At 38.3% G+C, this 15,300-nt stretch overlaps 1 protein-coding gene across 1 annotated transcript in view; it reads right to left on the bottom strand.

Annotated features, from left to right (window-relative positions):
* Positions 1-2,847: 2,847 nt before the first annotated feature.
* Positions 2,848-15,300, bottom strand: part of LOC119878448 (dipeptidyl peptidase 1-like) — a 79,377-nt gene continuing 66,924 nt past the window's right edge. The window contains exon 2 of the mRNA XM_038589080.1: positions 2,848-4,450. Within this exon, the coding sequence (XP_038445008.1) occupies positions 3,005-4,450 (1,446 nt within the window). The 3' untranslated portion in view covers positions 2,848-3,004. The remainder of the gene's footprint in view (positions 4,451-15,300) is intronic.

A 15,300-nucleotide genomic window follows, 5' to 3' on the forward strand; every position in this document is an offset into this window, starting at 1 on the left:
CTTTTTTCCTCTGCCTTTTATTTTTATTATTTATTTTTAAAAATAAATTTATTTTTTTATTGGTGTTCAATTTGTCAACATATAGAATAACACCCAGAGCTCATCCATCAAGTGCCCACCTCAGTGCCCATCACCCAGTCACCCCCACCCCCCGCCCTCCTCCCCTTCCACCACCCCCAGTTCGTTTCCCAGAGTTAAGAGTCTTTCATGTTCTGTCTCCTTTTCTGATATTTCCCACTTATTATTTCTCCTTTCCCCTTTATTCCCTTTCAGTATTTTTTATATTCCCCAAATGAATGAGACCCTATAATGTTTGTCCTTCTCCGATTGACTTATTTCACTCAGCATAATACCCTCCAGTTCCATCCAGGTCGAAGCAATGGGTGGGTATTTGTCGTTTCTAATGGCTGAGTAATATTCCATTGTATACATAGACCACAGCTTCTTTATCCATTCATCTTTTGATGGACACCAAGGCTCCTTCCACAGTTTGGCTATTGTGGATATTGCTGCTAGAAACACGGGGTGCAGCTGTTCCGGCGTTTCTCTGCATCTATATCTTTGGGGTAAATCCCCAGCAGTGCAATTGCTGGGTCGTAGGGCAGGTCTATTTTTAACTCTTTGAGGAGCCTCCACACAGTTTTCCAGAGTGGCTGCACCAGTTCACATTCCCACCAACAGTGTAAGAGGGTTCCCTTTTTCCACATCCTCTCCAACATTTGTTGTTTCCTGCCTTGTTAATTTTCCCCATTCTCACTGGTGTGAGGTGGTATCTCATTGTGGTTTTGATTTGTATTTCCCTGATGGCAAGTGATGCAGAGCATTTTCTCATGTGCATGTTGGCCATGTCTATGTCTTCCTCTGTGAGATTTCTGTTCATGTCTTCTGCCCATTTCATGATTGGATTGTTTGTTTCTTTGCTGTTGAGTTTAACAAGTTCTTTCTAGATCTTGGATACTAGCCCTTTATCTGATACGTCTTTTGCAAATATCGTCTCCCATTTTGTCTTTTAGTTTGACTGTTTCTTTTGCTGTGCAAAAGCTTCTTATCTTGATGAAGTCCCAATAGTTCATTTTTGCTTTTGTTTCTCTTGCCTTCATGGATGTACCTTGCAAGAAGTTGCTGTGGCCAAGTTCAAAATGTGTTGCCTGTGTTCTCCTCTAGGATTTTGATGGAATCTTTTCTCACATTTAGATCTTTCATCCATTTTGAGTTTATCTTTGTGTCTCCTGTCTAGTTTCAATCTTCTGTCTACTAAACCTTATAGCCGTGACGTTCTTTAATAATACATTAGCAGTTTTGAGACACAGCGGCAACATAATCTACACAGGCAATAGTAACCCTCAAGATGCCAAACCATTTGAGGCTAGAAAAATGTAGATTGTAGAACTATTTGTGACACCTTGTTTTCAAATTCCAGAGTGTTTCCCATGAGGGTAAGAGGTAAGGTGTTTTCACTCTAAATCCCTAGCTCCACTGAACTTTTTCTTTTGCCATCATGCCGTAAATGGGATGGTTAAAAAAATCCATTTTCACTCTGTAATTGTATCTAACACCCTAAGATCTTAAGTCTAAAATAGCAACAATGCTTTCTTAGTTTCAGCTATATCCTTTTAAATAGTTGTTCAGGAACAATAACAATAAATAAATATTCCAGGAACATCTGGGTGGTTCAGTCTGTTAAGTATCTGCCTTCAGCTCAGCTCTTGATCCTGGGGTCCTGGAACTGAAGTCCACATTGGGTTCCCTGCTCAGTGGGGAGTCTTCTTCTCCCTCCCAATCTCTCTCTCTGCCACCCTTCTCACTTGTGCTCTCTGTGTCTCAAATAAATAAATAAAATCTTTTTTAAAAATTAAAATTACAGGGCACCTGGGTGGCTTAGTGGTTGAGCATCTGCCTTTAGGTCAGGTCACCATCCAGGTTTGGGGATCGAGTCCTGCATCAGGCTCCTGGCAGGGGGCCTGCTTCTCCCTCTGCTTCTCCTCGGTTGTCTCTCATGAATGAATGAATAAATAAAATCTTTTAAAAAATTAAAATTACAAATAAATAAGTAAATATTCTAAATACTCTCCTCTTACATCTTTCAGATAAGTCACTGATTTAGTTTTGAATATTTATAAAAAATATCTTTCCAAGAGACTCTACTTTGTAGCAAAATTAAAATTTCCAGATTTGTAGAAATCTTTTTTTTTTGTTTTTTTTTTTTTCCCTAAATGAGAGTAATGCTCTGATTTCACTTCTGGATTAACCAATTACTAGCCTTAAATATAATACTTCAAAAAAATACTTCAGAAAGATGTTGAGAATCATATAAAAATGCTTAACACAGCATGCAGCCAATCTATTGGCTCTGTTACTTAAATTTTGTGTTTCTTTGTTTCAAACATGATTCCAAAATAAAATTAAAGAATTTTTAAAAAAAACACTTTCATTTATAAATATAAATGCAAACAAACCTATTTTACTTTGAATAAAAGTTAAGAATAGACTGTACATTGCATTTCCCAAATTGTGAAAGAGACTAAAGTAAGGTGCTATCAGGCTAAGAAATCGCCAGCCATTTCTCTGAAAAACTAGTTCATATGGAAGCCATGTACCCTATGGTAAGCATATGATATTTTATTTGTTTATGGGAAGAAAATAGGATAAATTTTAACTATTTTTCTCACCACATAGTTATTTGGTTTTTTTTTTTTTTTGCCATTTTTCTTGTGACTTTTATATTTTAAAAATGTCTGTTCTCCCAAAGACTTTAAAAAATATACTATATTTGAATCAAAATAATGAACAGAATCCTGCATTTTATTACTACGTAGCTATAAAGTAGGCCAGTGGTTAATGGAAAGGTATATTTAAATCAAAGGCAATTTTAATTTTAAAGGCAAAAATCTTCATAGGAATCTATCTGTAATCTGAAATTGCTGCTATAAAAGTTTTCGGTCTGAATAAATTGACCCCCTTTCGTGACTAATGGTGGTCAACAGGAAATGCCAGGACCCATATCCTACAATTTAGGAATTGGTGTGGCTGCCACTGCTATGCTTTCAATTGCACATTCATCTGTTCCTCTGCAGATCTGGAAGTAACCATCTTCACCCCACCTAGAGCCCCAGCTGTTTTTCACAATCCAGTAATCCATCCCAGAGGCTGAGTCAGTACCATAGCCCACCAGCAAAACAGCATGATTAGTGAGTTCAAAGGGGTTGATAGGGTCTCTCAGGCCAGTGTGGTAATAGATTCCCTTCTGGTAGTGGAAGAAGTCATCATAGACTTCAAAAGCAACTGCCATGGGCCCGTGACGGACCAGCTCAAGCTTCATCAGGGCTTCATTGCAGGCCCCATAGAAACCTCCCACATAGTGGTACTCAGAGGAGTAGTAATGGAAGCAGTCATTTGGTTTGCATGGAGAATCAGAGCCTGCGTAGGAGAAGCAGGCCTCATCCACCAACCCAAAATCTTGGGCATATTTTCCTGCGATGAGGTACGGGAAGCCACCTTCACAGCCTTGAGCATACTGGCTGCAAGAGACAATCTCCTGAGGACTCAAAATTGGAGTCTGAGTATTGTTGGTTAGTATACGGATTCTTGCTTCCAACATAGCTGTAGATGCAAATGCGTAGCAGCTTCCACAAGATGCTTGGTTTCGAACAGGACTAACAAAATTGGTACCACGAACATTTCTCCAGTCCCATGATGTTGGCAAACGTGAAATCTCTTCATGTATTTCAGCAGTCAGTGGTGTGGGTTTAGGCCTTGGGATTTTCCGGCCACCAGCTCTCCTCATCATGTCTCTCAAGGTGAGAGTCTCATATTCTATGTATCTGGTTGCAGTCCAAGACTTCTGAATGGTATTGATCGCTTTCACAAACTCATAGTTGTATTTGTAGAGCCTATTAGAATTGTTTTCCTGGAGCCTCTCAATGTGTTTTGTGTTCACCTTCGCTTTTTCAGAGGTAGTTCCCATCTTGGTTCCAGTGAAACAAGCCCAGTTCCGGCCCAGCACATCATGCACCCATCCGGTCATGGTCTCGTTGCAGTAACTGGTGACCCTGTGGCCCTCTTCTTTATACTTAAAAAAGGCAAACCACTTGTAGTCATTCAACACAATCTCAAAGCCTTGATTGTAAATGATGGTAAAATCGCCCGTATTGCCAAAATTATCATATGCCGTGTCCAACTTCTCAAGATGCACCACTACTTTTTTTTCTGGTGGTCCCATCACCAAGCAGTTGACGCTGCGGGACCCCGCGGGGCCCACCTGGAAGACCCACGTGCCCAGCAGCTCAGGGTGGGTGCAGTTGGCAGGCGTGTCGTGGTGCGCGGCGCCGAAGCCGGAGAGCAGCAGGAGTGCAGCGGACAGCAGCGGGCTGGCCGGGGATCCATGCCGGCGAGGTCCGTGGCGGGGAGCAGAGGCCGAGGGCCAGGCCGGCCGCACCACGCGTGCCTTAAACTAGCCGGAGCTGCCGGAAACCCCTAGTTATTTGGTTTTTAAAGTATACTTAAGAGTTGGCCTGGGGGCTCAGTTGGTTAGGCCCCAAGTCTTGATTTCAGCTTAGGTCATGATCTCAGGGTTGTGAGATCGAGCCCTGCTCAGTGAGGAGTTGGCTTGGATTCTCTCTCTCCTTCAGCCTCTGCCCCTCCCTCTGCTCTCTCTCTCTCTCTCTCTCCATCTGTCTTTCTAAAATAAATAAATTCTTTAAAGTAAGCAATAGTTTGTAATATGGTATCTTAAATACACCATTACTCTCCTTTGTAGTCTCAATGTCTGGCCCACTGTTTGGCACATTAGATATCTAGCAATTAGCTAATTAGCCAATCATTCTATGATGAAATTTCTGTGGCTGAAAATTATCAGGAATCAATTATTGTAATAGGATTAGAATGTTAGGTATTATTGAAAAATCCATCCCTCCCCATGTGAATTTTGCCTAGAATATCCTGTGCTGTCCTAAACTTCTCAGGGGTGTATATTTTAAAGATGTTATTTATGTATTTGAGAGAGAGAGAGAGAGAGCGAGGGAAAGAGAAAGCATGAGCAGTGGGGAGAGGAAGCAGGCTCCCCGCCCAACAGAGAGCTTGATTCCCTTGCCCCTCCCTGCCAGGCTCCATCCCAGCACCCCAGAATCTGGACCTGAGCCAAAGGCAGGTGCTTAACCAACTGAGCTAATTGGGCACCCTTCAGGGATGTATGTTTTAAAAGATAGACACAATGGAAGAGCGCCTGGGTGGTTCAGTCAGTTAAATGTCTGCCTTCAGCTCAGGTCATGGTTCCTGGGTCCTGGGACTGAGTTCAGAGGGGGCAGGGGAGGTTCTGGGGTAGAGCTCCATATCAGGCCCCTTGCCCAGCTGGGAGTTTACTTCTCCTTCTCCCTTTGCCCCTCCCCTTGCTCATGCTCGCTCCCTCTCAAATAAATAAAATCTTTTTTTTTTTTTTTCCAAGACGACATATAGATTGGATGAACTTTTTCAAATCTGTTACCCAGTATTCACATATATACCTTTTACTTTCTATTCAAACATTTTCCAGAAACTTATAGAAGTGACTTGGAGTGGAATGGTGTCTATTTGTACCATGCTTGAAGATACAGGGGAAAGACTCTACCACACATGTGTCTTAGCTCATGTTTTCTGGCCTTTCAAGCCATGCTGTATTCATGTACCTAAAACTTTATTAAGCGCTTTTATGAAACCCTTTTCTTTGCCCTGAGCCTGCAGAAAACACAAATAATTCACAGTATGCTGGCAAGAATAGAATGCTGCTTCACCCTGATGGCAGGAAATCATAATTATAAGCGTTTGTCATTAAAACGACTGTGGGGAATAAGCATATTCTGTACTTTAACATTTAAAAAAGAGAATTTGAGATTAGCTCTGAGCTGTACATAGCCTGGTATTTTAATTAAAAGTAAAGACTATAAAGCCATTTATAAAAGCAATACCAAATTAGCAGGTTACTTAATTTTACTTTCATGTTCCTTTTCTCACTGTGCCTTAGGGATTATTTTGAAGACTGTGCTTGTCATTTTACCATAGAAGATAATACAAATATTCTTGGAAGTTGCTCATTGTAATGAAAAGTTGTTCTTCTTTTAATGAAACATATTGTAGATTTTCAATCTTTGTTCCATCTGAATTCTAGTTTAAAGTGTTCTCGGTAAATGGTATTCTATCTTCTGGTAGAGTACCTCTTTTCTTCTCTAAAAATAAAGAATTCCTACCAATTTTAGGTTATTGGAATGTCCCTGTGTACAATGGCTGAAAGCAATAAGTTGATATTAAACAAAAACAGTGAATCAGTATAACTTGTGCTAGTAGAGTCCTGGAACACGTTTTTTTTTTATTAGGTTTCTGTTTTATATATTGTGTATGTCACACTTAATCATGGCACTATAATGTACTTTTGGATACTGCCACAAATTATAAAAGAAATCACTATGCACAGTTCACAATTAAGGAGCTGAGCAGAGTGACAAAATCTCCATGCCACCTACAGAGAACCTGCATATTTGGTATTATTCTACCCTTAAGATTTGTCCATTCTCTTTGTCTTATTTACATATTTAATCATTTATTTATATCACTGTAGACTTATAAATATTTTATACTTTGAGTTATAATCTGATATATCTTTGTTACTCAAATTGTTCCAGTTTGGACCACTGGAAATACTTCGTGTTGGCTCTTGTTGACATACTGTGTGTGTGTGTGTGTGTGTGTGTGTGTGTGTGTGTGTTTACTTTTTGACACCACAAAATACTTCAAGGCTCATCTATGTTTCCAGTTTAATACTAGCATCCACCATTTTATTAAGGAGTCTATGTTCTTTTGATCAGAGAATAGTATTAGAACCAACGTTTAGGAACTAGATGTGTCTGTTGCTACTGAGGTATTATTGTTGCTTATAGGTCCTCTCAGCTGACAGAGCAAGGACACGTGGGTATACTGACCTGTGTATATGCACATATCTGCAAATATTTCTATATGTAACCATATGTGTCAATAGTAAGCTAAACAACTTTATACTAATGTCTCCACCTATAATCCTAATTTGGTAATCTAATCCTGCCTTTTTCTTTTCTTGTTGATCTATAACTTCCCCATCCAACAGTGAGAAAATTGACACCCCACATCTCATAATATGCTGTTCTTTTACTTTATTGTTCATTTACAGTATACATTCTGCATTGCATCCTATAATCCTTAACCTCCTACATATATAACATATTTAGAAATATATTTAAATATACATATATATTGATATGTGAACACTTTGTACTATAAACCTCTATGTCAAATGTATTGTCAAGTGTCATGTACTACCACTAAACTATCACACGGGACAGTTTTATAACCATAAAATGTCCCTCATCCTTTCTCTGGTTAACATTTTTCCCATAACACACAAACTCCAGATAGCCACTGAACTATTTTACAATCTCTATAGTTTAACCTTTTGAAGAAGATCATATACAAGCCTCAGGCCACATATGGCCTTTTTATATTGGCCTTCATGATGTAGCCATAAGAATTTAAGATTCATTCATACATGTTTTTGCATGGCTTGGCAGCTAGTTCTTTTTATTGTTCAATAGGATATCATTGTATGGATTTACCACCATATTTTTACTTGTTCACTTATGAAAGACAGTGTAATTTCTTCTAGTTTTGGAGATCATGAAAAAAACTTCTATCAGAATTTGCATGCAGATTTTTGTATGAGCATAAGTTTTCCAATGTGTAAGATAGATATCCATCAATGTGATTGCTGGAGCATCTGGTAAGCCTATGCTTAGCTTCATAAGGAACTGTCAAGTGGCCTTCCAAATTTGCTGTAGCGTTTTCAATTTCTACCAGCAAAGAAAGGTCTTCCTTCTCTACATCCTCACCAGCATTTGACGTTGTCAGGTTTTTTTTTAAATAAAATCAGCTATTCTAACAGAATATAATGTTATCTCCTACTTAATTTACTACTCCCCAATGGCCAGTGGCATTGAGCATGTCTTCATATGCTTATTTACCATCTTTATACCTTCTTTGTTGAGGTATCCTCACCGATTTCTGACATCCATGGTTTCTGATGAAAATTCAGCTGTTTGTCATATTAAGAATTCTATGTCCTGTTATCTTATTAGGGCTGCTGTAGCAAAATACCACAGATCATGTGGCTGAGAGAACAGAAAGATTTTTCATAATACTGGAAGCTAAGAGTTCAAGATTGAGGTGTCAGCAGGATGGATTTCTCCTGAAGTTTTTCTCCCTCACTTGCATTTGGAGGCATTCTCCTTTGGTTCTCACTGATCTTTCTTCTGTAATTATGAATTCCAGTGTCTCTTCCTCTGATTAAAATGACATCAGTCCTCTTATGTTAGGGTTCTACCCTTATACCTCATTTAACCTGAATTACCTTCTTAAAGGACTTATTTCTAAAATCAGTCATAGTAAGAATTAGGGCTTCAACAGAAGAATTTGATTTGGGCACACACAATTCAATTCAGAACAAATGTGATAAATCATCTCTCTGGTTGTTTTTAATCTTTTTTCCTTTATATGTCAACAGATTTATTTTGATATGCTGAGGTATTAATTTCTTTGTGCTTATCAAAATTGGTATTGAAATTCTTGGCTCTAGATTAATGTTGATCATCAAATTTGGTAAATTTTAGGCCACTTTTTAAAATACTAAATCTATACCACTCTCTTCTCCTCCTATGATTCCTTATGTGGATGTTGGTGTGCTTGATAGTTTCCTACAGGTTTCTAGGGTTTGTTTATTTTTCATCACTTTTTTTCCTGCTTTTCAGGTTGGATAACCTCAAAACTGACCTCTTTTAAAATTCAGTATTTTTTTCTCTTGCGAGCTCAGATTTACCCTTATATTAATTCCAGTGAGGTTTTCATCAATCACTATCATTTTCAAGCCTTGAATTTTAATTTGGTCTCATAATTTCTATTAATAAAATATAGTCGATTCAGTGAGATGTTATCCTCACATGTTCTTTTAGTTTACTACATATAATGTTATACACTGAAATATTTTATCTCAAAATTTATATGTTGAAACCCTAACTCCCAATGTGATTTTATTTGGAGACAGGACCTTTAAGGAGGAGGTTAAGGTCAAATGACATCATAAGGATGGGATCCTAAAGTGATAGGATTGATACCCTTATAAAAAAGTGAGAAATACCAGAGGCCCCCTTCTCTTCCCCTTCCCCTAACTCTCTCCAGAGAAAGGCCAGGTAAGGGACATGATAAGAAAGTGCTGTCTTCAAGCTGAGGAGAAAGGTATCATCTGAAGCCAACCCTACTGGTGCCTTGATCTTGGAAATTCAGCTTTCAGACTAGGAGAAAATAAATTTATGTTGTAAATGGCCAACAGACACATGAAAAAATGCTCAGCTATTAGAAATGACAAATACCCACCATTTGCTTCAACGTGGATGGAACTGGAGGGTATTATGCTGAGTGAAGTAAGTCAGTCGGAGAAGGACAAACATTATATGTTCTCATTCATTTGGGGAATATAAATAATAGTGAAAGGGAAAATAAGGGAAGGGAGAAGAAATGTGTGGGAAATATCAGAAAGGGAGACAGAACGTAAAGACTGCTAACTCTGGGAAAAGAACTAGGGGTGGTAGAAGGGGAGGAGGGCGGGGGGTGGGAGTGAATGGGTGACGGGCACTGGGGGTTATTCTGTATGTTAGTAAATTGAACACCAATAAAAAAAAAAAAAGGAAAATACAATTCAAAACCACAATGAGATACCACCTCATAACAGTCAGAATGGCTAAAATTAACAAATCAGAAAATGACAGATGTTGGGGAAAGGAGAGCCTTCTTATCCTGTTGGTGGGAATCCAAGCTGGTGCAGCCACTCTGGAAAATAGTATGGAAGTTCCTCAGAAAGTTGAAAATAGAGCTACCCCACCACCCAGTAGTTGCGCTACTGGAGATTTTCCCCAAAGATATGGATGTAGTGATCTGAAAGGCACCTACACCCCAATGTTTATATAGCAGCAATGTTAACAATAGCCAAACTATGGTAAGAGCCCAGATGTCCATTGACAGATGGTTGGATAAAGAAGATACAGTATAGGGGATCCCTGGGTGGCTCAGCGCTTTGGTGCCTGCCTTCAGCCCAGGGCGCAATCCTGGAGTCCCGGGATCGAGTCCCACGTCGGGCTCCCTGCATGGAGCCTGCTTCTCCTTCTGCCCGTCTCTCTCTCTTTCTCTCTCTCTCATGAATAAATAATAAATAAAATCTTTTAAAAAAAGAAGATACAGTATAGATAACACAGTTCGAAGGCTACTCAGTCTTCAAAAAAATGAAATATTGACATATGTAACAACGTGGATGGAACTAAAGGATATTATGCTAAGGGAAATAAGTCAATCAGATAAAGACAATTATCATATGACCTCACTCATATGTGGAATTTAAGAAACAAAACAGAGGATCATAGGGGAAGAGAAGAAAAAAAATAAGATGAAATCAGAGGAGACAAACCATCAGAGACCCTTATTCATAGGAAACAAACTGAGGGGTGCTGGAGGGGCAGCAGTAGAGGGATGGGGTAACTGGGTGATGGGCATTAAGGAGGGCACATGATGGGGTATTATAGGGTATTATATAAGACTGATGACTTACTCATCTCTACCTCTGAAACAAATAATAATTTATATGTTAATTAATTGAATTTAAATAAAATTAAAAAATAAATGTACATACTTCATGCAACCCAAATGGTAGTATTTTGTTATTGGCATCCCTAGAAAATGGATACATAGTGTTTCCTTTATTTCCTTTAACACATTTAAGATATTCAATTTAAAGTCTTTTTTTTTTTTTTAGTAAGTCTAACATCTGTACTCCTTTATATAGACAGTTTCCATTTACTGGGTTTTGTTTGGTTTTGTTTTGCTCATGTATGATCCACACTTTCATGTTGTATTGCATGTTTCATAGGTTTTGGTTGAAAACTGGACACTTTAATTAATATAATTTAGCAGCTCTGAAAATCAGATTCTTTTTCTCTCCTTAGGGTTTTTTGGTCACGATACTTGTTGCTCTGCTGCTTTTTGTTTTTAGATTTTAGTGACTTTTCTAAACTAATTCTGTAAAGATTGTGTATATATGTATGTATGTGTGTGTGTATGTATGTATTTACTTATTTGCATGTGGAAACTAAAGTCTCTTCTCAGCTTATTGGTCAACATATGATTGTACAGAGATTAACTTAAATGCCTGGAACTGATAGTTCTCCCAGATTTTCTAAATAATTCTGTGCGCATGTTCTGTCATACCTTCAATGGTCAGACAGGCAAGAAAGGCTATTTGTACTAAGTAAAGTCTGACTCAGGATAAATTTCCAAGAAACTGTCAGAAAAGTCAAATAATCACAATTCTCTCAGAAGAATACTTCTAGTGAGCTCCATATTCCTTCTATCCCCTCCAGAGACTGCTAGGCCACAGTTGGTCACCATGATTGTGAAGCTATTGGTTTTCAAATTATTCCAGATTTGTGGAGAGGGGAAAGGAAATGAAACATGTTAAAGTACTACAAAGTTCACTGTTTTTAACAAGAGTGAATGGCTTTTCTTGAATAAACACTTTTGAGATTGTTGCAAACATTTGGTTAATTTCAAGAGTTCTGAAAATGTCAATCTTTGATAGTTTTTGCTATGTTCTCATAGCATTTATGGAAGAGCAGATTTTTGGAGTTCTGGCCTCCACTATTCCCACTAACACCATCTCACCATAAAATAAAGAAAATTAAATGTAAGTTAAACATATGTAATATAAAAGAATTACTAATACAAGAATATTTAGGTATTAGATAGAACCAAATGTTAAAACTACTCAAGTGATGCTTAATTACAAACCCTCTGTATTGGTCAATAACTATTAAAAGAGAGAAGCTGTTCAATATTATCTCACTGAAAACAGTGTATAACCAATTATTCTTTGCCTCGAATTTAAGTTCAGTATTTAGTTTTTAATCTTACCAATTCTATACTAAATTAATTAATATCACTACCTTGAAGGACTGAATGTATTTTTCTTGAATACAAAGAGGAACCCAGTAATGTCTAATGGCTTGTTTTATTTTATTTTATTTTTATAATTATTATTATTTAAATTTTTATTTTTTTATTATTATTATTTTTTATTGGTGTTCAACTTACCAACATACAGAATAACCTGCAGTGCCCGTCACCCAATCACTCCCACCCCCCGCCCTCCTCCTCCCCTTCTACCACCCCTAGTTCGTTTCCCAGTTAGCAGTCTTTACGTTATGTCTCCCTTTCTGATATTTCCCACACATTTCTTCTCCATTTCTTTATATTCCCTTATCTATTATTTATATTCCACATATGAATGAGAACATATAATGTTTGTCCTTCTCCGACTGATTACTTCACTCAGCATAATACCCTCCAGTTCCATCCACGTTGAAGCAAATGGTGGGTATTTGTCATTTCTAATAGCTAAGTAATATTCCATTGTATACATAAACCACATCTTCTTTATCCATTCATCTGTCGATGGACACCGAGGCTCCTTCCACAGTTTGGCTATTGTGGACATTGCTGCTATAAACATCGGGGTGCAGGTGTCCCAGCGTTTCATTGCATTTGTATCTTTGGGGTAAATCCCCAACAGTGCAATTGCTGGGTCGTAGGGCAGGTCTATTTTTAACTCTTTGAGGAGCCTCCACACAGTTTTCCAGAGTGGCTGCACCAGTTCACATTCCCACCAAAAGTGTAAGAGGGTTCCCTTTTCTCCGCATCCTCTCCAACATTTGTTGTTTCCTGCCTTGTTAATTTTCCCCATTCTCACTGGTGTGAGGTGGTATCTCATTGTGGTTTTGATTTGTATTTCCCTGATGGCAAGTGATGCAGAGCATTTTCTCATGTGCATGTTGGCCATGTCTAGGTCTTCCTCTGTGAGATTTCTGTTCATGTCTTTTTCCCATTTCATGATTGGATTGTTTGCTTCCTTGGTGTTGAGTTTAATAAGTTCTTTATAGATCTTGGAAACTAGCCCTTTATCTGATATGTCATTTGCAAATATCTTCTCCCATTCTGTAGGTTGTCTTTGAGTTTTGTTGACTGTATCCTTTGCTGTGCAAAAGCTTCTTATCTTGATGAAGTCCCAATAGTTCATTTTTGCTTTTGTTTCTTTTGCCTCCGTGGATGTATCTTGCAAGAAGTTACTGTGGCCGAGTTCAAAAGGGTGTTGCCTGTGTTCTCCTCTAGGATTTTGATGGAATCTTGTCTCACATTTAGATCTTTCATCCATTTTGAGTTTATCTTTGTGTATGGTGCAAGAGAGTGGTCTAGTTTCATTCTTCTGCATGTGGATGTCCAATTTTCCCAGCACCATTTATTGAAGAGGCTGTCTTTCTTCCAATGGATAGTCTTTCCTCCTTTGTCGAATATTAGTTGACCATAAAGTTCAGGGTCCACTTCTGGATTCTCTATTCTGTTCCACTGATCTATGTGTCTGTTTTTGTGCCAGTACCACACTGTCTGGATGACCACAGCTTTGTAGTACAACCTGAAATCTGGCATTGTGATGCCCCCAGATATGGTTTTCTTTTTTAAAATTCCCCTGGCTATTCGGGGTCTTTTCTGATTCCACACAAATCTTAAAATAATTTGTTCTAACTCTCTGAAGAAAGTCCATGGTATTTTGATAGGGATTGCATTAAACGTGTATATTGCCCTGGGTAACATTGACATTTTCACAATATTAATTCTGCCAATCCAGGAGCATGGACTCTTTTTCCATCTCTTTGTGTCTTCCTCAATTTCTTTCAGAAGCGTTCTATAGTTTTGAGGGTATAGATCCTTTACATCTTTGGTTAGGTTTATTTCTAGGTATCTTATGCTTTTGGGTGCAATTGTAAATGGGATTGACTCCTTAATTTCTCTTTCTTCAGTCTCATTGTTAGTGTATAGAAATGCCACTGATTTCTGGGCATTGATTTTGTATCCTGCCATGCTACCAAATTGCTGTATGAGTTCTAGCAATCTTGGGGTGGAGGCTTTTGGGTTTTCTATGTAGAGTATCATGTCATCGGCGAAGAGGGAGAGTTTGACTTCTTCTTTGCCAATTTGAATGCCTTTAATGTCTTTTTGTTGTCTGATTGCTGAGGCTAGGACTTCCAGTACTATGTTGAACAGCAGTGGTGAGAGTGGACATCCCTGTCTTGTTCCTGATCTTAGGGGAAAGGCTCCCAGTGCTTCCCCATTGAGAATGATATTTGCTGTGGGCTTTTCGTAGATGGCTTTTAAGATATTGAGGAATGTTCCCTCTATCCTTACACTCTGAAGTGTTTTGATCAGGAATGGATGCTGTATTTTGTCAAATGCTTTCTCTGCATCTAATGAGAGGATCATATGGTTCTTGGTTTTTCTCTTGCTGATATGATGAATCACATTGATTGTTTTACAGGTGTTGAACCAGCCTTGTGTCCCGGGGATAAATCCTACTTGTCATGGTGAATAATTTTCTTAATGTACTATTGGATCCTATTGGCCAATATCTTGTTGAGAATTTTTGCATCCATGTTCATCAGGGATATTGGTCTATAATTCTCCTTTTTGGTGGGGTCTTTGTCTGGTTTTGGAATTAAGGTGATGCTGGCCTCATAGAATGAATTTGGAAGTACTCCATCTCTATCTTTCCAAACAGCTTTAGGAGAATAGGTATAGTTTCTTCTTTAAACGTTTGATAGAATTCCCCTGGGAGGCCATCTGGCCCTGGACTCTTGTGTCTTGGGAGGTTTTTGATGACTGCTTCAATTTCCTCCCTGGTTATTGGCCTGTTCAGGTTTTCTATTTCTTCCTGTTCCAGTTTTGGTAGTTTGTGGCTTTCCAGGAATGTGTCCATTTCTTCTAGATTGCCTAATTTATTGGCGTATAGCTGCTTATAGTATGTTTTTAAAATCGTTTGTATTTCCTTGGTGTTGGTAGTGATCTCTCCTTTCTCATTCATGATTTTAATAATTTGATTCTTCTCTCTCTTCTTTTTAATAAGGCTGGCTAATGGTTTATCTATCTTATTAATTCTTTCAAAGAACCAACTCCTGGTTTCGTTGATCTGTTCCACAGTTCTTCTGGTCTCGATTTTGTTGAGTTCTGCTCGAATCTTTATTAACTCTCTTCTTCTGCAGGGTGTAGGATCTATTTGCTGTTTTTTTCTAGCTCCTTTATGTGTAAGGTTAGCTTTTTGTATTTGAGTTCTTTCCAGTTTTTGAATGGATGCTTGTATTGCGATGTATTTCCCCCTTA

This window comes from Canis lupus, unplaced genomic scaffold (assembly GCF_011100685.1).
Source record: "Canis lupus familiaris isolate Mischka breed German Shepherd unplaced genomic scaffold, alternate assembly UU_Cfam_GSD_1.0 chrUn_S1638H1829, whole genome shotgun sequence".
NCBI classification, from domain to species: Eukaryota; Metazoa; Chordata; class Mammalia; order Carnivora; family Canidae; genus Canis; species Canis lupus.